Raw genomic sequence first — 25,978 nt, 5'->3', positions numbered from 1 at the left:
ATACAGATGCAGGAACAAAAACAAACCTTTATGAATGTATACTCCTGAGGTTTTTGTGGTTCTGTTGCAGCATCAATGTGGCAAAAGATAACAGATAAACTTTGTATCTACCAGACCTCTCTCTTATCCCCATTCTGCAGGCAGAGGTAGGCATCCCTCCCACGTGCTCATAGCACTTACTTACACAGCCCATATTATACTGTGACAGTGTTTATACTGAGTTATAATCATTTATCGTAACTACTTGTTTACACATTTACCTCCTTGCCACTAAGTTATTTTAGGGAGGAATTTTTATAAAATTTTTTGAGTCCAACACTTGGCACAGTATGTAGTAAAGAAAAGAAACTGGTTAAACGTTCTTAGGAATTATAAGTGACCAAATCACTAGCCAGGTTGAATGTCTTTCCTTGGGTTTCAGGGTCGTTTGTTTTTCCTTTATAAATGTTTCATAGTTTTCTGTATGTGTTTCTACTGGATAGCTTCTCTTTCTTCCTCTTAATTTGTGAATCTTTTAAAATATTGCTTCCACATGTATTCTTTGTCAGATCCATGTATTGAAAACATTTCCTGCAAGCCTGTAAACAGACTCTTTCCCTTTTATTACAGAGTACATGAATTGTTTAATGAGGTTTAACTTTTTAATCTTCCCTTTATATTCCGTTCATGAGTGTATGCTCAGTCACTCAGCCGTGTCTGACCCTTTGAGACCCCACGAACTGTAGCCCACCAGACTTCTCTGTCCATGGGATTATCCAGGCAAGCATGCTGGATTGGTTTGCCATTTCCTCCTCCAAGGGATCTTCCAGATCCAGGGATCGAACCCGCATCTCCCACATTGCAGGTGGATTCTTTACCACTACACCCCTGGGAAGCCAACAGTCTGTCTATTTTGTGTTTATTTAAGAATGCCCCCTTTATTCCCGGGTCATAAATGTACCCTCCTATATTGTCTGCTAAAATTCTGGGAGTTTTGTTTTTTTTATTTCAGTCTTTAAACTGTGTGGAGCTCACTTTCACAGATGGTTTAAGGTAGGGATTCAATCGCCTCAGCATCATTTAATGGATATTTAATCTTCCCTTCACCTGAAAGTGAAAGTCGCTCAGTCCTGTCCGACTCTTTGCGACCCCATGGACTATAGAGTCCATGGAATTCTCCAGGCCAGAATACTGCAGTGGGTAGCCTATCCCTTCTCCAGAGGATCTTCCCCACCCAGGAACTGAAGCGACTTTGCTGCGTTGCAGGCAGAGTCTTTACCAACTGAGGCACCAGGGAAGCCCAGACACTGGCTGGCCTTCACCGGGGATGCAGCTAGCAGCGGGTTTCTCTACGTGCAGGGTTCACGTCTGGCTCCTCTGCTTGGCTGTACTATTTGTTGTTGCCTGCACACACACACAACCTTCTGTGTTCACACGACAAGTCCCTCCACCTTGCTCTTTTTCTTTAAACTTGCTTTGGCTATTTCTGGCTCTTTATTTTTCCATATTCACTTTTACAGTCAACTTGTCAAGTTATCTGCCACACCCTTATACCCACTAGAGTTGTCAGAATTTTGTTTGGAAGTACATTCAATTTTTAGGCTGATTTGGGGGAGAATTTACGACTCTAAAAATGGAATCTTCCTATCCGCTAAATAATGTAAATTCACCATTTATTAGATTTCGTCTGCCTCCAAAATATACCCAGAATCCAGTAATTCTCACCATAACCAACTTGGTCCAAGCCACAGTCATCTCTCCCCTGGCCAGCCAAAGTCGCCGGCCTACGGGCCTCTCTGCCTCCACGTCCCTCCTCCACAGCAGCGGGGCAAGTTTTGTGAAGACATAAATCAGGTCATGGCCCTGGCACCATAGCAAACCGATTTGTCTCCCCCGTGCCAGATTCCACACTTTGGGAAACAGTGGCTTAAATGAATGACTGAGACGATGCTGGTAACTGGGAAATGATCAAGAAAAGGAGGCAGAGTGGGTAGCCTTTCCCTTCTGCAGGGGATCTTCCCAACTTAGGGATTGAACCCAGGCCTTCCGCACTGCGGGTGGATTCTTTACCCAATGAGCCACAACGGAAGCCCAAGAATACTGGAGCAGGTAGCGTATCCATTCTCCAGAGGATCTTCCGGATCCAGGAATCCAACCGGGGTCTCCTGCATCGCAGACGGATTCTTTACCAACTAAATGAGAAGATGAGTGAGTGAGAAGATGAACAAGAAGATGCTGGTAACCGGGAAATGATCAAGTAAAGCAGGCGGTCTCCTGGAAACCAAAATGGGAACCGAGGCACTGGCCTGAGCAGTGCCCCCCACCGCCGCGAGGATGAACTTGGGAGTGCCTGAACGAGTCAGAAGCGAATGCGCAGGCACAGCGGTTCCGCCCTTGGACCAGGCGGAGGCTGCGCCCAGAGCGCAGTGACAGCGAGGGCGCGTCCCGGCCTCCTGGCCTCGTGGCCGCGCACGGGGGCGCGCTCCGAGGGCGCGCTCCGGGCGGCGGCGGCGGCGGCGCGTGGGGCCGCCGTGGCGGGAGAAGCGCTTCCGGTGGCGGCGGAGGCGGCGCCGAGCAGGTTCTGAGAGCTGCGCGGGCGGTGGCCCGGAGGGAATGGTGAGTCGCGGGCCTGGGTGCAGTGGGTGGGGAACGCGCAGGGAGCCGGGCGGACGGGCGCGGGCTGGAGCTGGGGCGCGCGCCCGCGGGCGGCTGCTGGGAGACCCCCCGCCCCCACCCCGGCTGGGAAATCAAAAGCCCCCTCGGCCCGCCCGGGACTCCCCGGGCCAAGGGGTCCCGCACCTTGGAGACCCCACCTGCCGTCCCGCTGCCTGAGCTCCCCACTCCGGCAGCCTGACCTCCCGCGAGCTCCGGCCGGAGCCCTGCGGTGGAGCGGGTCCCCCGGCGCGGAGGGGGGCTCTGCATCCGCGCCCGCACGCGCCCTGCCACGCTGTCCCCGGGGCCGCGTGCCGAAACGCGCCGCGGGGAGGACGCCAAGATGGCTGCCGCGGGGACGGGTGCGGGCGAGGGCCGGGCGGCCAGGGGCCCCGACCCCCGCGCCCCCAGCGCCTGGTCAGAGCCCGCCTGGTCCCGGCCCTGGAGCGAGCCGTCTAGCAGGGAAGACACAGGCAGGTGGCGGAAGCAGTCGTGGTCCCGCTCAGAGCTGGCCTCTCAGTGCTGACCTCCTGAGCTTTCTCACTTGCCACTGGCCTCTGACCTTCTGAGACCGACAGTAGCCACAATGTCTAAGTGTGTGCAGGCGATCCAGGTCCATGCACTTTGACATCACGTTCCTGCAGCCCCGTGAGGTACTTGGCCTTGCCTTCCTGATCCCGATGAGGAAGGAAACTCTGGATCTCAGAAAGGGTGTGTATCCTGCCTAAGGTCACACAGTGGGTCCTCTGTAGTCTCAGCTTAAGCGTCACTTCCTCAAAGATGCTTTCCCGTGGCTGCCTTGCTTGACATTGTCTCCTCCTGCACATATCCGTTGTTACATTACCCCTTTGATTTTTCCACAAGAGAATTTAATGAACTGCTGACTTCCTTGTTGGAGTCTCTGCTTGTGGTCAGGGCCTCTGCTTGTCTTGCCCATCTATCTGTTCCCTGCACCAGGGCAACCCTCATTGAATATTTGTTGAGTGCCTGAATGAAAAAGCGTAGCATGGGTGACTTCAGAGCTTGGACACTGAATCGCTCCATGAGCCACTGCCTTCTGAACCCACATAGCATTTTGTTTGTACTTATCTCAAAGTTGTAATCTCTCTTCTGCCTCCTCGTCTAGATTTTTCCTTGCATGCCTCTAGCTTATCTCTTTCTGTGCCCACCCCCAGTTTGTTGAGCTGCTTCCTTGTTTCAGGCCTTTAATAGGTGTGAGATGGATATGCAAGTGAATAAGGAAGCTTTGCCACTCTTGTGGTGCTGAACTTGGACTTGCCATATAAGAGCCATATAAGATGAGAGGGAATCTGGGTCAATGAGGCTCCACCAGGAGCTTCTGGGACCTCAAGCAGCTCCTTTATCCCCTGAGGACTGTGGGTGTCTGGTTTGTAAAAAATGATGGTGTTTGGAGAGGTGGATATATCAGTTTCTCTCCAGCTCTAATATATAATTGCTCTAAGTCTGTATTCAAGGGTTCAGTTGAGTGTGCAAGCATTTAAAGTCCCATGGACTTTCAGAAAAGTGTTGATACCTGAGTTGCAGTTGTCAGAGAAAAAGCTGTAGTTATAATTCAGAATCGGGAAAATATTTAGAATGCTTTTAATAATCTGTAGAAGTTTTATGAAATATCACGTTGATGAGTATAGGAGGAAGCCAAGAGGACAGCTCCAGCAGCAGTGACCCTTGGAACAGATACATCATACAGTTCCTTTGTTCTCTGATGCCTTGGAATGAAGGATAGCCTCTAACCTACTAAGCAAGCAGTGGTTAGATGCATTCGATTAGAGTATAGATGTGAGTGGGACAAACCTTTTGCTTGAGGTTAAAGGTAAGCAATCAGCAGGCAGTCGTTTCTTTAAAGGCTGACGATGGCCTCAACAGTGAAAAGTTATTGTCAGAATACAAATCAAACCTACAGCTAGCTAACTTAATTATACAAAGTTCAAAGTTATTAAGTTTTTGATCACTTATTACTTTGTGAAATAGACAGTATATATAATCTGTGACTTGATTCTTTAAAGTAGGTGGTAAAATATGCAACTTGGTATGTCCAAAGTACTAGAGTTTGGGAGTATTTTATTATTTTCATAGGCTGATAGCACTATTTCAAGTATAAACCAGTAGAATTTTTTTTTAATGGATAAGAACTTCACTCATCATAAGAAATTGAGTAAGAAACTCAAAGGTGATTTTGAGGACCATCAAAATATGAACAGTGATTATATTGTCACCTGTGTGTTTTGAAGTTCAGCTAAGAATGGGGTCTTCCTTGTGAACTGGGAGGTCGGGGGCGGGAATGGTGGCAGGGAGACAGACAGAAGGCAGTAATTCCCCCATGGCTTCTTGATTCTACACGGGCCCTATGTCTTCATGCAGACGTGTCCCTGAAGCAGAGGAAGGTATGCCGCAGACAGTCATTGCTGAGATTTAAAAGAATCTGCTTCTCAGCACAGGATTCAGCTTTCTGTCCTCTAAATTGATCTCCTGGGTGGCCACACCCATAAGAAAGGAATGCTGTGTGCTAATGACTATGTCAAAGCCAAATTAGGAAATGTGCTTCTTGAATAAATGTTATTGCTGTTGCCAGACACATCACTTTTGGCCTCACAAGGGTCCGGAGTGAAAGAAAGCGTTAGTTGCTCAGTCGTGTCTGACCGTTTGCAGCCCTATGGACTGTAGCCCTCCAGGCTCCTCTGTCCATGGGAGTCTCCGGGCAGGAATACCTGAGTGGGTTGCCATGCCCTCCTCTAGGGGATCTTCCCGGCCCAGGGATCCAACCCGGGTCTCCTGCTTTGCAGGCAGATTCTTTACCATCTAAGCCACCAGGGAAGCCAAGCAGGATATAAAATCAGGTAGAAATGCCATCTTGGGCATGACAGTTGGTTTCGCTGAGTAGCGTTACAAAATAGGGGGAAGTTTCTTAGAGAGCTGAAGTGAGAGTTTAGCCATCTAGTAACACATGGAAAGCCGGGTGTCTGGTACACAGTGGGGGCTCAGCCACGCCCGCCTCCAGGGACTGGGATAGGGTATATCGCACTCTCTGGCCCTAACTGAGTAAACCAAGGCAACCAGATTCCTTCTCAGCTTTTTCAAGTGCAGTTATCTTAACTGACAGTAAGCTTCCAGTTTAATAATTATCATTGTTAATCTTTAGCCTGGGTTAAAGGCCTTTCCCAAGTCCCTGGGAGAGCGCATTCCCTGATAATTTGTTTTCTGTGAAGTAAATAATTCTTCTTCTTTTTTTTTTTTCTTCTTCTTTTTTTTTTTCACAGTAGTCAAGCATTTTCTTGGCATGTAACTCGAAGTTTGAGATAAAGGCTATCTTAGGAGAAAAGTGTTTTTCTCAGGTGTTCCTGGTCATCCTCAGGAAGTTCAGGCAGCCAAGCACTGTTATTCCCCTCTGGTCCCACCACACCAGCGGCCACTGTGTTTATGGACAAGACTTCAGCAAGTGAGGACAGGGGAGTCCGTGCATGGAGAACCGTGTGTTAGTGACGATCCTACATTTGTCTGTCGCTTCACTTTCTGAAGGTCAACAAAGCCCTCCTGTACACCTGTTTTACCATCCTTTCAACTCTTAGCCAGCCCTCATCTCCATTTTCAAGATGAGACATGCTTGGAAAGGAAGTGACAGAATCAAGACTCTAATGCAGACTGCAGTGGTTCAAGTCCAGTTCTCATTCTGTGGGTTAGTTGTCAGGATAGATGCTCGGGGAGCCAGGACGCAGAGTGAGGGATCTTCCTCACAGGACCCAGCCAGCATCTAGCATGGGTGGCCATGGAGGCATCTAAATGTTTCCCCAGCGAGAGGGTAAAAATCTTCCCTTCATTGTAAGAGCATTTGGTTGTTAATGTTTACTCATAAGTTTTATATTCTTTACCACGTACTGTTTCCCAAACTTAGCTAGTCATAGGATGATGCTGGTTTAGTCACTAAGTTATGTCTGACTCTTTGCGACCCCATGGACTGTGGCCCACCAGACTCCTCTGTCCATGAGACTTCCCAGGAAAGAATGCTGGAATGGTTTGCCATTTCCCCCTTCCAGGGGATCTTCCCAACCCAGGGATCGAACCTGCATCTCCTACGAGTCATTCATATTGAAGTCATCAGTAAGGTTGATAAGTTAGTTGAAGACTTCAGCAGAGGTAGGTGATGTCCATCCGTAATAAGCTCTATATGGGAAGGGTGTCTATACGTACGTTTGGGGAAATTTAGGCTATAGTCATTAGGATGTGTTTGCTTTTCAGTCTGTTCACTGTGTATTGGGTCTTTCCAGATCCAAGGCCAAGCCAGCGTTGAGTGCAGGAGAGGACTTTAGCCTATGCTGACAGACGGTGGTAGTGACAGTCAAGTCGCTCAATCGTGTCTGACTCTTTGCGACCCCATGGACTATAACCTATCAGGCTCCTCTGACCATGGGACTTTCCAGGCAAGAATGCTGGAGTGGGTTGCCATTTCCTTCCCCGACCACCCGGGGGCTCCGCTTCCTTTCCACAACGGGGCCCTGGTCAGGCAGCCCAAGTGTGCAGGCCGGATGACCCCTAAGCGCAGACCCCGGCAGTCAGTGGGCGCCCGGGATGCTGCAGGACCAGATGACCACACCCGCCAAGCCTCAGCACCGAGGCAGGTGGAAAGGTACTCTGCCAGCGACCCCCACCTAGCAGTCAAGGCCATGGGGTGCTTTGCCCCCCAAGGCGGCTCCTGGGTCTACAGCTGGGAAGACGAGTGAGCCAGGGCCTTGTCCACTGTGCCACAATTTTATTGTAAAATAAGAAACAAGTTTCGTTTGTTTTGTTTTCAAACTGGACTCTTATTTATAGAAACTGGTGATTTTATTTAGAGTGGGAAAAAAAGTATAAACTGTTCCTGCGCTTGAAGGTTGGTGTAAGAAAATGCTTGTCCAATTAGATCATGGGAGTCCTAGTTAATAATTAAAATTTTATCTGGTTTGAGATCAGCTTTCTTTGTAAGAATGTTCATATGGCATTTCTGATTAGCCTTTATGGTTTTGAAATTGGCGGGGTCAGGGATGGGCTCTCAAGTTTAGTTGATATGTCTTACGCCAGGGCAGAGTTGTATTGAAATCCTTTTTAAATAGTTCTATTTGTTTGTTGTTACTGAAGTTTGGTTGATGTACAATGCTGTGTTAGTTTCAGGTGTATAGCAAAACTATTCGAGCATGTATACACACACACACACACACACACACACACACACACACATATACACAATAGGTCCTTGTATATATGTGTGTGTGCTCAGATGCCTCAGTCATGTCCATCTCTTTGTGACCCCGTGAGCTGTAGCCCACCAGGCTCCTCTGCCCGTGGGATTCTCCAGGCAGAACACTGGAGTGGGTTGCCATGCCCTCCTCCAGGAGATCTTCCCAACCCAGGGATCGAACCCGAGTCTCCTGCATCTCCTGCATTGCAGGCAGGTTCTTTACTGCTGAGCCACTGGGATGTATTTTATACAATGTGTAGATGTTACTCACAAATTCCTAATTTATCCCTCCCCCGACCCCCACCTTTCCCCTTTAGTGACCGTAAGGTTTTTCCTAAATGAACTTATTTACAAAATCACATCCTTTTAAGTAGTAAAAAGAGTGCTGTGTTAGTAGCCTAATGCTACTTAGCATATCACTACAAATGTAGTACCTTAAAACAACTAAACCTTATCCTAAAACAGCCATGTATTAGCTTATCTTTCTGGAGGTCAGAAGCCTAGACTGGTTCTGTGTTGCCTCTGGAGGCTCCAGGGGAGACTCGGTCGCTGCTCTTGGCAGCTTCCAGAGGCCGCTCACTGGGGCCCTGACCCTGCCTCACACCACGCTCTGCCTGTCGCTTGCCACGGCTACTTCCCCGACTCTCCTCTCCTACCTCCCTCTTTCTCCCACAAGGACCCTTGTGATCAGGCCCACCTGAATCATCCAAGGGAGTTTCTTAGTCTTAAGACCTTTGACTTAACTATACCAGCAAAGTCCCTTCGCCACATAAGGTAATAGAGTCAGAGTCTGGAGGTTGGGGGGTGGGCATCTCTGGGGGGCCATGGTTCTGCCTGCCACAGTCTATACAGAGTGGTAGGTATGAGCTTTCGGTGTTGGGGTTTTGGCAGGCTAGGCCTGGGGTCTGATGATAAGCCTGCTTCCTCCCTTGCTGGATAAGTGACTTCTGCGAATCTTAACTTTCCTCCTCTGTGAGTTGTGCATAATATGCATAAAGCACAGTGTTGTGGAAACTGACATGGAATATTCTTCCCCTGGCACACAGTAGGGCTTGAACTCTTAGGCAGGTGTACAGCCCTGTTCCTTGTATGCAATAGAAACTCCAAAACTGTTGCAGTGCCTTTGCCTATCAGGCTCTTTTTCCTTTGCCTGTTAAAGAAGAGACTTTGTATACACTACTATGTATAAAATAAACAACAAGATCTTACTATACAGCACAGGGAACTGTATTCAATATTACGGAAAAGAATCTGAAAAAGAATATACATACAGATACATACATATATTGATACATATCTGAGTCACTTTGCTGTATACCAGAAACTAATACAACATTGTAAATCAACTATACTTCAACTTAAAAAAAAAGACACTTTGTGAGGCCTCCACAGCAGTTGTCTTCTCATGGCTGCTGTGAAGGCACCATAGGGTTAGCATAGCTTGGAGCGTCATGGTGTGAGTATAACTGTTTTTATTTAAGGGAAAAAAGAAGGGCCTTAAAGACACTAGTTCTGTGCAGACATTAACTGCGATAATTTGTGGAGCGGGGGGATAGCATAAAGAGTAATAGAGGAGAAGGAATGGACTGGCTGACCAGCACCTGAGTGTCCAGCCCAGCTTTGGGCCTTTGCCCACTTCCTCCTGCCAGCAGCACCAGGGGCACCTCCTGGACAGTTGTTTCCCCCCTGTGCCTCTGTTTCCTGTATGGTGGGCACATTGAGGGCATCATTTTTAAGATCTTCTCTAGCTCTTATCCAATTAGAACATTTTTCTTTTATGAAGTACCATGCTATAAAACTGGATCATGTTTTCAATAACGTGACCTTAAGTTTGCCCCATGTTTAACAAATTAGAGGTTTGTTTGTCATTAAGAACGAGAATTCTCTGAAAGCTATATTAATTTTTTGTTGTTGTTGCTGTTATATATATTGAGTGTAGGAAATAGTGACAGTGAGAATTAGACTTTACAGGGAAGAAGGATGACTTGGTACCCAATTTTATGAGAAGACATCAGTGTCAGATACCCATCGGGGAGCATGGCAGACGGCTCAGGGCTGTGAGAAGACTTGGCAGAGCAGAGAAAGACGTGGGGCAAACAGCTTCCAGCCTCGAGCAGAGTCACAGCCCGGTGCCCGGAGAGCCGGGGGCCCAGGCTCAGAGCACCTGCAGAAGCACGTGCCGGGCCTCATGCTGGACCTTCTGGATCTGAGTCTCTAGAAGTCTGATAGTGTTTGTCTTTTTCGGAAGCTCTTCAGGTGATGTCAGTGTGTTCTGTTGGTTAGGAACCACCAGTCTGTACTGGTGGCTTTGCAGGAATAATCGTGTCCTGGGGAGCGGGCATTTTACATGTTGTGTTTTCACTCCCTGCTTGCCACCACCATTGCTTATCTTTTTAGAATTTGCCAAGATAACCATCCTTGCAGTGTTCTCACTCCCCTGACGGCACTTTGGGAATTGTCTCCACCTCCTCACTGGCCCAAGGTGGAAACAAACAGGGGGATCTTCCTTTTAGGCAGTGGGACACCCTGTAGACTCAATTCACGTGCCTCCAGGCCAGCACACTGCTGCGTTCCTACCCACTGTCACTGTCTCTCAGCCTCCTTTGCTGTAACTTAGTCTTTGCTGACCTCTTAACACTGGAGGCCTTGGATCCATTCTCTTTTACAGGCTCATCCCTGTTGATCTCCTCCCATTGCATGAGTTCCCATAGTCTCTGTGCTACAGCTCCCAGATGAGCATCTGTAGGCAAAACCACGCCTCTGAGCTCCAGACTCTCATTTTCAACGGCCTCCAACTTAGAAGGCCCCTAGGCACCACAAACGTCATTCATCCAAAGCTGAAGTTGCTGCTTTCTCCCTAACACCTGCTCCTCTTCCACCCAGATTACCTGAAGAGCCATGCCTTTTTATTCTGTCCCACCCCTCCATCCAAGTTATCAGGAAATCCTCTTGGTTCCATCAGCAGCATATCCAGAACATCAGTGCCTCTTGACACCTCCCTGCTACCACCTGCTCCACCATCAGCCCTCCCCGCATGCCTGCAGGAGCCTCAGAGTGACCCTTCCCGCGTCTGCTCTTATCACCCCACTGCATTCTCCACACAGCAGCTGGAGAGCCTTTTAAGTTATAAGTCAGATCATTTTGTTGCCCTATACGGAACCCACCAGTGACTCCCGTTTCCCTCAGGGTAAAACGCAAAGGCCTCACAGTGGCCACAAGGCACCAAACAGTCCTATTCCAACTTAAACCCCTCCCCCTGCCTCTCAGACCCCTCATCTGCTGTCTCCCTCTTCCTCTCTCCACCCCAGCTTCTTGCTGTTCTTTGAAGACATCTGCCTCAGGGTCTTTGCAGTGTCTGTTCCCTCTCCCTGGAATGCTGTGCCCCCATTGCCCAAGCGTGTGGGTGCATCTCTTCTCTCTCATCTTGCTTCATTGTTACTTTCTCAATGAGGCCTACTCTGACTGCCTTGGTTAAAAACGCCATCTGTCCTCATGACGTTTCCTATTCTGATTTCCCCCAAAACCGCCTTTTACCTTCTTATATATTTGATACTTGGTTTACCTTCTGTTTTCATTGTCTAGCTCCCCTTCTATTGCCACCATCCAACGTCAGCTCCACGAAGGAAGGAATTTTTGTCTTTGTTCACTGATTTAGCCCAAGAATCTGTGACATGGATGCCCAGTCAGTGAACACTAAAGGTAGCAGCATTTTCTAGACTTTAAAGAAAGAAGAAACCTGTAAGTCTTGTCTTGGCAAGAATTTCTTCTGTATTTAATCTGTGACCTACTGCAGTGTAGAGTATAGAAACTGTATCTTATAATGGTCCATTCAGGAATAGGAGTGAGTTTGACCACATTATTTGGTTTAATTATTATAGCATAGAAAGTATAAGTCTAGAAACAAACTGTGACCTATATGCATAAGTGGAAATTCAAATTATGATCCTTAGGCAAGGCCAGTGTGAACTGTCTGTTACAGATCCATACTGGAAAAAGTACAGAAATTGGAAGTGCTTAGAAACTTTCATAAAAATATGTTAGAGTTCTATTATATTAATATCTGCTGATCCAATAATAAAAAATTGAGACTTTTTTGTGTCCAATCTTTTTCAAAAAGTTTTTTTAATCTAGTTTACAAAAGTATTGGTTCATGACAGGGATTGGAAATTAGAACAAACAAACCAGGTTTTTCCATGCACATAGTTTAAGAAGCACTGATCAGATGGACTCCAGGGCTGCCTCAGGAAGTTGGAGTGAAAAATAGCTTGAGACCTGTACCTTTATTAGTCATCTCATAGATCTTCAGATTATCATCTCCTCTAGTGATTTTCAACTTTTTTCTTTTTTGCTTTTCTTCCCCCCAAGCAGTAGAACCCTATCTTTAAAAGGTTGTTGCCATAAAACACAGCTGTAGAGGGTAGAGGAAAACAGAGCTGCTGGGGTCGAATATGAATCCTCTCCACTCCCCTCAGTTCAGCTCAGTCATTCAGTCGTGTCCGACTCTTTGCAACCCCGTGAACTGCAGCACGCCAGGCCTCCCTGTCCATCACCAACTCCCAGAGTCCACCCAAACTCATGTCCATCGAGTCGGTGATGCCATTCAACCATCTCATCCTCTGTCATCCCCTTCTCCTGCCTTCAATCTTTCCCAGCATCAGGGTCTTTTCCAATGAGTCAGTTCTTTGCATCAGGTGACCAAAGTATTGGAGTTTCAGCTTCAGCATCAGTCCTTCCAATGAATATTCAGGACTGATCTCCTTTAGGATGGACTGGTTGGATCTCCTTGCAGTCCAAGGGACTCTCAAGAGTCTTCTCCAACACCACAGTTCAAAAGCATCAATTCTTCGGCCCTCAGCTTTGCTTATAGTCCAACTCTCACATGCATACATGACTACTGGAAAAAATATAGCTTTGACTAGACGGACCTTTGTTGGCAGCATAATGTCTCTGCTTTTTAATATGCTGTCTAGTTGGTCATAACTTTTCTTCCAAGGAGCAAGTGTCTTTTAATTTCATGGCTGCAATCACCATCTGCAGTGATTTTGGAGCCCAAGAAAATAAAGCCTGTCACTGTTTCCATTGTTTCCCCATCTATTTGCCATGAAGTGATGGGACCGGATGCCATGATCTTAGTTTTCTGAATGTTGAGCTTTAAGCCAACTTTTTCACTCTCCTCTCACTTTCATCAAGAGGCTCTTTAGTTCTTCTTCACTTTCTGCCATAAGGGTGGTGTCATCTGCATATCTGAGGTTATTGATATTTCTTCCAGCAATCTTGATTCCAGCTTGTGCTTCATCTAGCCTGGCAATTTCACATGATGTACTCTGCATATAAGTTAAATAAGCAGGGTGACAATATATAGCCTTGACATACTCCTTTCTGATTTGGAACCAGTCTGTTGTTCCATGTCCAGTTCTAACTGTTGGTTCTTGACCTGCATACAGATTTTCCGGGAGGCAGGTGAGGTGATCTAGTATTTCCATCTCTTAAAAGAATTTTCCACAGTTTGTTGTTATACACACAGTTAAAGGCTTTGGCATAGTCAATTAAGCAGATTTTTTTTGGAACTCTCTTGCTTTTTGATGATCTAACAGATGTTGGCAATTTGATCTCTGGTTCCTCTGCCTTTTCTAAATCCAGCTTGAACATCTGAAAGTTCATGGTTCACATACTGTTGAAGCCTGGCTTGGAGAATTTTGAGTATTACTTTGCTAATGTGTGAGATGAGTGCAGTTGTGCAGTAGTTTTAACATTCTTTGGCATTGCCTTTCTCAGGGATTGGAATGAAAACTGACCTTTTCCAGTCCTGTGGCCACTACTGAGTTTTCCACATTTGCTGGCGTATTGAGTGCAGCACTCCACTCCCCTAGAGGTCACTAAAGTTCTTCAGCAGAGCCCTAAGTCCCTGCACGCAAGTCTGGTACCTATTTTCCTGGGTGCGAATTGGAGTTTCTGTTTTGCTTTTTTATGTTTTGTAGATAATACATCTGATATATCTTTTTCTAGTCTCATTTGAAATTTAGACTTTTCTTCATACAGTGACCCAGCTCTTTGAAGTGTATCCTCCAATCTCCGGACTTGACATGTATGACTTAAAGGTGCCCAAATTTGATATTTAGACACTTCTTTTATCATAGCTGAACTGGCTGAAAACTAGCAGGGACAAACCTTAGTAAAACAAAGTTGTGTGTATTTCAGTGAGAGAAATAACAGTGGAGGAATTGGGACTGTCTCAACAACAGAGGAAGAGATAGATCTTTGAGAGCATCTTGGAGGATGGTGGAATTTTGGAAGCTTAGTGAAGCAACATTATGATTGACTCAGAGCAGGGCTGGCTGTGAAGCTCTGGACCATGAAGTAGCCCCATGACCTTGTTCTGTGGAAACGGCAAGGTTAAGAAAGATGTGGAATATTGTTTCCAGAAACTCCTTAATCTGGAACTCTCCTCCTGGGCTGGAAATCCAGGCTTCTTTTCTGTGTCAAAAGTGGGATATTTCATTCTTCCAAGTTCTATTTCAAGCAACAAAGTTTCTGACAGTCTGTGATTATGGAGAACAAGGTTTCTTATCCACAAATGAGATAAGAAAGCGGGGTCACCCAAAAAATGGAGTCATTTTGACACCTTTTAGCTGCATTATGAGTTTCAGAGAAATAGAAAAGGAAGTGTTCATTGCTCAGTCATGTCTGACTCTTTGTGACCCCACGGACTGTATGTAGCCTACCAGGCTCCTCTGTTCATGAGATTCCAGGATGGAATTGCCGTTCCCTTCTCCAGGGGATCTTCCCAACCCAGGGATCGAACCTGGGTCTCCCACATTGCAGGCAGATTCTTTACTGTCTGAGCCACTGGGGGAGCCCCTGGGAGAAATACTCCCGTTAACTTCACCGCTGACTTTATCTGTTTGTCATCTCAGCCTGTTTTATGAATGATAGGGCTAATTTTTTACTTTCTCACTCTCACTGACCCACTATTTCACATACACTAAATTTCTCACATCTGTGGGCCTGACATGCTTGATTTTGATCCAGTGGGCCATGATACATGTTAATTTGAGATTCTGATAAAGTTTGAGTGACAGGCACTGACATCTTAAAACACCTACGATCTAGTGAAGCACTGAAAAATAACTTAATGAAGAATGACCTGGAAAAGAAAGCTACTAGAAGAACCAATATTAGAAATGTAAGAAGAGACCAGTGTGAGAAAGCAGTGGTTCGAAACCATAATAGTGACCAAATCCTTCGACCTTCTAAGATCGTATAGAGAGAGATAGTTTAAGGAAGTCACTAGCTATGAGGGAAAAAATTAGTAGACAATGATACAGAGTTACTTCTCATAGTGAAAAACTGAAAATATAACATTAACTTTGAAGGTGTTGCTAAATACCAAATGAACCTTTAGTGCCATAGGGAGTGCTTATGAAATGTGCAAGAAACAGGATATTAAAATACCAGGTATGAGATCAACTTTGTTATTTGGTTTAATTAGATGATAATATGTATAGAAAATATCTGCAAGGAAATATACAAAGAGAACAACAACAGTTATTTCAGAATGGCTAAATTATAGTAGATTTTGTTTCTCTATTTTTTCTCTATTTTTTATTTTTTTTTCTACCATAAGCTTATATTATTCAAAATAAGCGTGTATTATAACAATACAGAGCAGTTCTAACAATAAACATATATTACTCAGAGAAAGAAATTAGTTACTTTAGAAAAAAGTAAGAGTCCTTAGCCAGAAAATAAGTATTTTATAAGGAAAATTGTATGCTCCTAAGTTATTACTATTCATGTGGTTGTCAAAATATGTTTTTCCCATTATGACCCTGTTAGATTGAAGAACATGATTTTTCATTTTTGGTTGGTGGTTTTTACACTGAATAAGGCTGAATGAATCTGAATCTTTTTTTAATTGCAGAATTTTTAGCATGTAACCCTTTTTTGCATAATTAGTCACTTCTACTTGTAGGAATAACAGATTTAGTAAACCATAATGCAGCAGTAGTTTGATGTTGGTTCTTTCACCCAGAAAAAGGATTTCAAACTTCAATGCCTATTATTCTTGATGTTATTTCTAACTTTTCATATTTTAATTTTTTTCTAAAGGATAGGTTTTGAAAAGTAAGGGATGATGAAATACTATGTCCTTTTAAAAAGAACTGTGTGGGAAATTATTGAAATTTGGTTAGGATCAACTGATATTTGCAAACAAATTTAGCTTTGGACTTAAATTGTCTCTCTGCCATTTATTACAAAGTTATTTTCATAAACTGAAGTGTCTGTAACTCTTTAGTGTGATTACAAAGTTTCCAAATGTATGGTAACATTGTAAATCTTAAATCAGCTTCTTTCTAATCCTCTCCAGTCCAGGAAGATGTCTGGAGAACTTCCACCAAACATTAACATCAAGGAACCTCGATGGGATCAAAGCACTTTCATTGGACGAGCCAAGCATTTCTTCACTGTAACTGATCCCAGGAACATTCTGTTAACCAACGAACAACTGGAGGCAGCGAGGAAAGTAGTCCATGATTACAGGTAACATTAGTGGTATGCTTTTTGACTTAATATGTTAACAGATCATGCTGGTGGCCTCTTGTCTTAAACCCTCCCTTAGTGAGTTTTCAACATGTTTTTGCAATTGAATCCTTTTTATCAAAGGAAAAACAGAAGTGAGAAATAAGAAGACAGGTTTTGTACCCCATTGCTGACCCTTAACAGAAATATCCAAGGTTCATAATAACCTGAATGTAAGACAACCATCCTCCAACTCATAAGTGCCAATCTGTGAGGCGCCCTGCCTCCCACCCTCTAATACAGCTGCCCCTGCATCCACATCCTTCTGTTTCCAGGTGGAGACCCCCTCTTACAAAACCAAGTTGTCAAGAATTAGGGTAGGTTAGTCCCTTCTTAGATAAAGCCTCAGTGAGTAAACCCCACGTATAGTAGCTTAGATGGGAAGGATGCTTTTGGCATGGTGTGTAGGTTTGGGATGGATTTTGTCAGTTCAAAGAGCCAGGCATGAGGTAGAGAAGAGGCTTGGGCTCTGGGCAATAGTCACAACTTTTGTTTATTTTTAACATTTTAATACAATTTTAAAAGGCTATACTCAATTTACAATTATTAACAAAATATTGCTACGTTTTGAATATTGCTATGTTTTGAGCCTGTCTTATACCCAGTGGTTTATACCTCCCAGTCTTCCACCTGTATATTGCCCCCCCACAACTTATAACCTCTAGTTTGTTCTCTGCATCCCTGTGCCTGCTTCTTTTTTGTTATATTCACTAGTCTGTTGTATTTTTTAGATTCCACATATAAGCAATAATACACAGTGTTCGTCTTTCTCTGTCTGCCATATTTCACTTAGTTAGCATAATGCCCTCGAATTCTATCCATGTTGCTGCAAATGGCAAAATTTCATTCTTTTTTATGGTCAGTATGCTGATGGACATGAAGCTTTCTTGATAAATGACCATATAAGAAATACTAACATTTGAAGCTTCGTGGACCACAAAGGGTTTCCATCTTATTCTGCATGCTCTGTCTATTTTTGCTAATTTCTTGGCTGTTTGCTTCTTGCTTGGTTGGTTGTTTCACAATCCTGTAAAAAACAATAGAAAAACCACTCTTAGGTTTCTAGCCATATAGGCCACAGACAGTAATGCTGACTCCTGCTCTCAGGGAAAGTTAGAAGCTGAGAATTGGATTAGTGGGAGCTAGGAGCCTAAACATGCCATAAATAATGCATGCAGGGTACATACTTGGCTGTCATGTGGGTAGTCGGGGAAGCCAAGGGCAGTCTACAAACTGTCGCCGAGCCCTGAGTCTGGCCAGGTCCTCGCATGTGCAGCCAGGCAGAAGGAGGGCTCCCTGGGCAGAGAATGTCTTGGAGCGCTGTGAGCAAGTCCTGAGAGAAGAGGCAGTGAAGGAGAGCAGAAATGTTATCTTGGGAATTCTGACAAGTAAAAAGTTCCATGATTCCGGAACAAAAGCCAAGAAAAGAAGAGAGGAAGAGAGGTAAAGACAGCTAGAGGAGTTGAAATGAAGCCATAAAGGAGATTGCAAAGCCCCTACAAAAGAGCAAAATTAAAATCTTCACTGGAGCCAGTGGTGGAGAAGTCAGGATGGCAGTGGCACCGAGACAAAGTGGAAACAGAGATGCTGGGGATAAACCTGAGTCGCTCTCCAAGGGTGAGCATCCAAGGTCAGTATACTTCTATGCGAAGGGCCAGATGGTAAATATTTTCACTTTTCGAGCTTTACGGTCTTATTCTTCTGTGTTGTTTTGCGTGTTCACCACCCTCTAAAAATGGAAAAACCATTGTTAGCTTATCAGCCATTTAAAAACAGGACATAACTTGTCAACTTCTGCCCCAGGTGAAAAAGTGAGTGTGAAAAGGATTATATTTCAGGGGAATAGAGGATGGTGCGTGAAGACATAATTCATTGATGCTTCTCAAGGAGAAATTAGAAAAATGTGAACAAAGTAATATTAAGTGAATAAAGAGTTTTCCTCTAGTGAGGAAAAATATCTAGAAATTAAACTCACCTAATTGCAGGCAGAGACCTCCGCAAAATGGATATTTTTTTCCTTTTCTTTTTCTACAAAGAAACTTTTAAAAATTTTATAAGCAGCCAGAACAGGAAAAAAAGTTATTTAAAAAAAGAACAAATGACAGAGGAATCATCCTTTTCATCTATTCATTGAGCTCGTGAGGACAGCAAAAAATGTGTGCTGAGTTTCCTGGAGAAAGCATGTAACCAAGGAATTCTATACCAGAGAGTCTGTTTAGGGAGGCAACAGAAAAATATACAACATCAAAAATAAACTCCTAGGGACTTCCCAGGCTGTTCAGTGATTAAGACTTCATCTTCCAGTTCAAGAGGTGCCTATTCGATCCCTCGTCTGGGAACTAAGATCATGCCTCACAGTCAAAAAGTCAGAAGATAAAACCGAATCAATATTGTAACAAATTTGATAAAGACTTTAAAAAATGGTCCACATCAAAAAAAAAAAAAAAGCTTAAAAAAATTTAAAAAATAGACTCTTCCTCAATCTTTCTTGTGAGGTCAGGAAATAAAGCAAAATTGAGTTCAAGAATAAGAAATCTATGGTATGCAGTGTTTCTGCAAACAATTCGAAATGGAATTACCATATATCCAGCCATAGTGCTTCTGGGCACATACCCAAAAGAATAGGCAGCAGGGTCTTGAACAGATATTGCATACTGGTGTTTATAGGAGCATTACCACAGCAGCCAAAGGTAGAAGCAATACAAGTGTCCACAGAAGGATGAATGAAAAAATAAAACAGTGTATTCACACAATAGAATACGATTAGGCCTTGAAAACAGGGAATCCTAATACATGCTCAGTTCAGTTCAGTTCAGTTCAGTAGCTCTTCTTTGCAACCCCATGGACTGCAGCACACCAGGCCTCCCTGTCCATCACCAACTCCCAGAGTTTGCTCAAACTCATGTCCATTGAGTCGGTGATGCCATCCAACCATCTCATCCTCTGTTGTCCCCTTCTCCTCCTGCCTTCAATCTTTCCCAGCATCAGGGTCTTTTCCAGTGAGTCAGTTCTTCACATCAGGTGGCCAAAGTATTGGAGTTTCAGCTTCAGCATCAGTCCTTCCAGTGAATATTCAGGATTGATTTCCTTTAGGATGGACTGGTTGGATCTCCTTGCAGTCCAAGGGACTCTCAAGAGTCTTCTCCAACACCACAGTTCAAAAGCATAAATTCTTCGGCGCTCAGCTTTCTTTATAGTCCAACTCTCACATGCATACATGACTACTGGAAAAACTATAGCTTTGACTAGATGGACCTTTGTTGGCAAAATAATGTCTCTGCTTTTTAATATGCTGTCTAGGTTGGTCATAACTTTTCTTCCAAGGAGAAAGCATCTTTTAATTTCATGACTGCAGTCACCATCTGCAGTGATTTTGGAGCCCAAAAAAATAAAGTCTGTCACCTTTTCCACTGTTTCTCCATCTGTTTGGCATGATGTGATGGGACCAGATGCCATGATCTTGGTTTTCTGAATGTTGAGTTTTAAGCCAACTTTTCCACTCTCCTCTTTCACTTTCATCAAGAGGCTCTTTAGTTCTTCTTCACTTTCTGCCATAAGGGTGGTATCATCTGCATATCTGAGGTTATTGATATTTCTCCCAGCAATCTTGATTCCAGTTTGTGCTTCATCCAGCCTGGTGTTTCTCATGATGTACTCTGCATATAAGTTAAATAAGCAGGGTGACAATATACAGCCTTGACGTACTCCTTTTCCTATTTGGAACCAGTCTGCTGTTCCATGTCCAGATCTAACTGTTACTTCCTGACCTGCGTACAGGTTTTTCAATAGGCAGGTCAGCTGGTCTGGTATTCCTATCTCTTGAAGAAGTTCCCACAATTTTTTTGTGGTCCACACAATCAACGGCTTTGGTGTAGTCCATAAAGCAGAAATAGATGTTTTTTGGGAACCCTCTTGCTTTTTTGATGATCTAACAGATGTTGGCAATTTGATCTCTGGTTCCTCTGCCTTTTCTAAATCCAGCTTGAATATCTGGAAGTTCATGGTTCATGTACTGTTGAAGCCTGGCTTGGAGAATTTTGAGCATTACTTTGCTAGCATGTGAGATGAGTGCAACTGTGCGGTAGTTTGAGCATTCTTTGGCATTGCCTTTCTTTGGGATTGGAATGAAAACTGACCTTTTCCAGTTCCATGGCCACTGCTGAGTTTTCCAAATGTAACACAGGCTACAACATAGATAAACCTTGAAGGCACTGCTCAATGAGATAAAGGGATAAATTGTTGCATAGTTCCACTTACACGAGGTCCCTAAAGTAGCAAATACATAGAAACAGAAAGTAGGATGGTGATGGCCAGGGTCTGGGGAAGGGGAGAATCTGGAGTTATTTAATGAATACAGTCTCAGTTGGGGACAACGAAAAAACTCTGACGGTTGATGGTGGCGAGAGTTGGACGATAACATGAATATGCTTAGTGCACTAAAACTATACTCTTAAAAATGGTTAAGATGGTAAATTTTATGTTATGTATGTTTTATTACAGTACAAAAAAAGTAAGGAAGCTATAATATAGACTAATGATGGATGCTGAAATAGTTAAAATAGAAATGGTTGTTGCATTTCTAGTTATAAGGGCTTCCCTTGTGGCTCAGCTGGTAAAGAATCCACCTGCAATGCGGGAGACCTGGGTTTGATCCCTGGGTTGGGAAGATCCCCTGGAGAAAGGAAAGGCTACCCACTCCAGTATTCTGGCCTGGAGAATTCCATGGACCTGTATAGTCCATGGGGTCGCAAAGAGTTGGACACAACTGAGCGACTTTCACTTTCACTTTCTAGTTATAAAGCATTGTAAAGGCAAAGAGAAATTTTAAATGTTTTGTAAAAAAAAAAAAAGTATCTACCTGAATCTAAAGCTCTAGATTGTAGTATCAAGAAAAAAAAAATAGGAATTAAAAGTATACCAAATATTTATCTTAAATAGGTGTGTGCTCAGTTGCTCAGCCGTTTCTGACTCTTTGTGACCCCCTGGACTGTAGCCCACCAGGCTCCTCTGTCCTTGGGATTTCCCAGGCAAGAATACTGGAGTGTGTTGCCAATATTCCAGGGGATCTTCACAACCTAGATATCAAACTCGGATCTCCTGCATTGGCAGGCAGATTCTTTACCACCAAGCCTCCTGGGAAGCCCATTTTAAATAGGAGGTGGTCTCAAAAATATGTATGGTTTTGGCTCTTCACCATATTAGAGAAATGCACTGTATTGTAGAATGGTTTCAAGAATCTTAATGGTAACCATGGTCAAGTTAAATCTTAGTATGTGTTGGGCTTCCCTGGTGGTCAGACAATCAAGCATCTGCCTGCAGTACGGGAGACCTGGCTTTGATCCCTGGGTTCATCAGATCCTCTGGAGGAGGGCCTGGGCAACCCCCTCCAGTATTTCCTGGAGAATCCCCGTGGACAGAGGAGCCTGGCGGGCTACAGTCCATGAGGTTGCAAAGAGTCAGACAGGACTGAGCGACTAAGCACAGCATACATGTCTTCTAAAATCGCAAAGTCATAAAATCAGACTGTGTAATAAGTGTAACAAAGATAAAACCAAAAACCTGACATAGAAGTTTTTTAAATAACATCAAATAAGATAAATGAGACCAGAGAGCCCAGTAACAGCAGTACACGTAAAAAAGGATCAAAATCCTCTACTAAAATCAAAGACTTTAAAATAGAGTAAAAATTACCTAAAAAGCTCAGCAGTGATGTGGCATCCCAGTAGGAATGCAGGAGGGTTTCTAGCCACGTGACTCATCTCTGTATGAGGTCATTGCAAAGGGAGAAATACGGTATCTTCCTCCACGAACTGCTGAACATCGCACTTTCTCTTTTCATATAAACGCTTAAAGTCTGTGTTGTAAATTGCCTAGGCCTGTTCCACTGGGGATTAGGGGTAATGCTGCTTTAATCATGTCTGCTTTTATATGTATTATATGTAATATTATATATAAGACATATATATTCATCTGTAAAACCAATTGTTGAATTAATGACTAAGAAATACCCCAGAGTTCTCCTTCTTCCACCAAGAGACAAATTATCTGACCTTTCAGGGTTGGATATCTCAAAAGGTTAATTGGCATCAAAGAAGAATCATGTATAGTATAGCTTCAGAAAGTATGAATACTAATAATGTGTAGTCTTCGAGAGATTCCAGCAATGCCACTTTAATGTAAACCCAACAGAAAGTAGTAAAAATGGCTAACATTACAAAGCAGGACAAAGGTAACTGCAAATAAAAAGGAAGTTGTATGAAAATCAGACAAAATTCAATTCAGGGCAAATAGAAAAAAATTGATATTGAGAAAATGAATATGCTCAGTATTCATGAAACAGTTAATGTTGCATCAAATACACAAAGAAAAGACTGTTAGAAATACAGACAGAACTTGATTAGACATAATCATCTAATCACATCAGAATTGTTCAATACTTTCCTTTAACTGTATGAAAAGAAAAACCAAGAGTAAAATCACAAAATAAAAATAATAGAAAATTAATATAAAAACTTAGGGGATTGTGCCAAAATTGTACTGTGAAGGGAAGTTTCTAGTTTTACATGTCCCTCTGATTAAACATTAAAGCCTGATGACAAATGAACGGAGACTTCAGCTTAAGAAATTAAAGAGCAATACAAAATAATAAGAAGAAAATAGCAATACCACATAGCACATGCTGTGGGCTGATACTGCCTGAAGCACTTTACATGCATTCATTTAAGCATCACAGCAAAAGTAAATGCTAGTCATGTGCCCATTTTTCAGATGAAAGAATTAAGGCAGGAAAGTTTAACTGGCTCTGAGTCCTGCCACTGTTAAGTGACAGAGCCAGCATAGGAACCCAGACAGTCTGACTCCAGAGTACATTTTGTTAACCACTCCATAGACTGCTTTTCAAGGAAAGCAGAGGGAAGTTCACATTTGTTTAAAGCCAGGAATTAATAGAAATATAAATGTAAAGACTAGTTCTTTGGTAAGCCTAGAGAAAGATAAGCCTCTAGTACATCTGCTGCTGCTGCTGCTAAGTCGCTTCAGGCGTGTCCGACTCTGTGCGACCCCATAGACGGCAGCCCACCAGGCTCCCCCGTCCCTGGGATTCTCCAGGCAAGAACACTGGAGTGGGTTGCCACTTCCTTCTCCAATGCATGAAAGTGAAAAGTGAAAGTGAAGTCGCTCAGTCGTGTCTGACTCTTAGTGACCCCATGGACTGCAGCCCACCAGGCTCCTCCATCCATGGAATTTTCCAGACAAGAGTACTGGAGTGGGGTGCCATGGCCTTCTCCACTAGCACATCTAATCAATATAAAATAAATATATAAAATTCAAACTATATAACAAGAGGATAAGAAAGTTTCCTATGGGGAATAGAAGTATAAAAATAAAGCCTACTATTTAGCTGTTTGCTAAAAATTTCAGAATCTTAGTAAAATATCTAACCTTCTATGAATATACAAATTACCAAAATTGACTCAATGCAAAAGAAGGCAAGGAAAGAGAAAAAAGGAATAAGGAAGAAATGAGATGAATAAAAAATAAAGAGAAAAATGGAATAAATAAATAAATATAAAACTTTCCCACTAAAATCTCTGAGACCAGTTAGCATCACAGGTGAAAGAAATTTCTTTATAGGAAGAAACAGTACCAATTCCATCACAAACTTTCCCGGAAAATAGAAGAGGGGGAAAGTCTTCCTCATCCATTTTATGACTCTGCTGGCAGAAAAGCCAAAGGGATTGCAAGAAAAAAATTACAGACCAATATCCCTCATTAACATAGACACAAAAATCTTCAACAAAGTTAACAGCTTAAAGCTAGCCATATATAAAAAGGATAATACCCCAAATAAGCAGAACCCAAATGTGGTTTATTACAATAATGCAATTTCATTTTAACATTTGGAAATTATTATATTAGTAAACTATGACAGAAAAACATATGGTCATCTCAATAGATGCAGAAAAAGCAGACAGAAGAATCCAACGTCAATTCATGATAAAACTCTCAGCAAAGTAGGCATAGAAGGAATAAAATACGTCTAAGAAAACCCTACAACAGACACCGAATTTAATGAAGAAAGAATGAAAACTTTTTCCCTGAGATCAAGAACAAAGCTAAGAGTTCAACAGTCACTACTTTCATTTAGCATTGTGCTGAGTAGCATAGTCCAATAAGAAAAAATAGCAACATAAAAGATGTATGGATAGGGAAGGAACTAAAACCGACTTCATTCACAGAAAGCATGATCATCTGTGTAGGAAAAATCTACCAAAAATGCAAATAAGGCATGTTTGGCCCAATCACGAGATACAAGATCAATATACAGAAATCAATTGAGTTTCTATATAGTAACAATTAATAACTGGAAATAGAAATTTTAAAAATAGTATTTTCAGTAGCAACAAAAATATTATATGCCTGATTTCAAGATTTACTATCAAGCTCAAGTAGTCAAAACAGTATAACATTGGCATAAAGATAGGTATATAGGTCAGTGGAACAGAATAGAGGATCCCAAAATAGGGTTCTCAAGATAATTCAGTGGAGAAAGAATATTCTGTTCTATGAGTGGGTCTGGAAAAATGGATTTTCGTATTAAAAAAAAGCATTAATCCTTAAACAAAACCATAAAATAACTTGAAATGAATAGTAAACCTAAATAAACAAGCTAAAACTATAAAACTTCTAGAAGAAAGCAAGATAAAATCTGTATGACTTTGGGATAGGCAAAGATTTCTTAGGCTGTAAGCATAAGGGAAAAGTTTATCTACACTTCAGAAGACACTGTTTAGAAAACAAAACTGCAGGTCACAAACTGGAAGAAAATATTTGCAAAACTTATAGCTCATAAGGGACTTACATCAAGAAGAGATAAAGAATTCTTTTAAACCCAATTTTTTAAAATGGGTCCAAAGATTTGAGTAGACTGCTGACACTCAACCAAAGAAAATATGGAAATATCAAGCAAGTATATAGAAATATGCTGAGCATCAGCATCATTAGTTGTTAGGGAAATGCAAATTAAAACCACAATGAAGTATCATCTCACACCTGTCAGAATCAAAAAGACAACAAATAGCAACTTTCCATGAGGATGTAGAGAAAAGGGAGCCGTCATGTCCTGTTGGTGGGAATGGATAGAATGGAGATTCCTTTAAAAATTAAAACTGTTAGGTGGTGCAAACATAATTGCAGTTTTGGATCGTGAATTTTAAATCATTATAACTAGGCTCAAACACATCTTTATTAATCAAAATAGGAACCATTACAATCAACACATTTTTGCCAATGAGAAATAAGTTTGTTTATTCCTGTAGCATAAAAATCCATGCTTCAGGATTCAACAAACTCTTGGAAAGCATTTCTGCCTCCTGCTGGTTGTGGAAGCATTTTCCCTGCAAAAAGTTGTTGAGATGCTTGAAGAAGTGGTAGTCGGCTGGTGAGAGGTCAGGTGAACGTGGTGGATGAGGCAAAACTTCGTAGCCAACTCGTTCACCTCTTGAGGTGTTTGGTGTGCAAAGTGTGGTCAGGCATCGTCAT

At 42.9% G+C, this 25,978-nt stretch overlaps 1 protein-coding gene across 1 annotated transcript in view; it reads left to right on the top strand.

The window, feature by feature from the left end:
• Positions 1 to 2,129: 2,129 nt before the first annotated feature.
• The window catches only part of SFXN1 (sideroflexin 1), a 50,940-nt gene continuing 27,091 nt past the window's right edge, over positions 2,130 to 25,978 (top strand). The window contains exons 1-2 of the mRNA XM_020902304.2: positions 2,130 to 2,595; positions 16,227 to 16,399. Coding sequence (XP_020757963.2) covers positions 2,593 to 2,595; positions 16,227 to 16,399 — 176 coding nt within the window. The 5' untranslated portion in view covers positions 2,130 to 2,592. The remainder of the gene's footprint in view (positions 2,596 to 16,226; positions 16,400 to 25,978) is intronic.

The sequence above is a fragment of the Odocoileus virginianus genome, unplaced genomic scaffold (assembly GCF_023699985.2).
Source record: "Odocoileus virginianus isolate 20LAN1187 ecotype Illinois unplaced genomic scaffold, Ovbor_1.2 Unplaced_Scaffold_3, whole genome shotgun sequence".
NCBI classification, from domain to species: Eukaryota; Metazoa; Chordata; class Mammalia; order Artiodactyla; family Cervidae; genus Odocoileus; species Odocoileus virginianus.
This window is presented reverse-complemented; position numbering and strand designations above follow the sequence as displayed.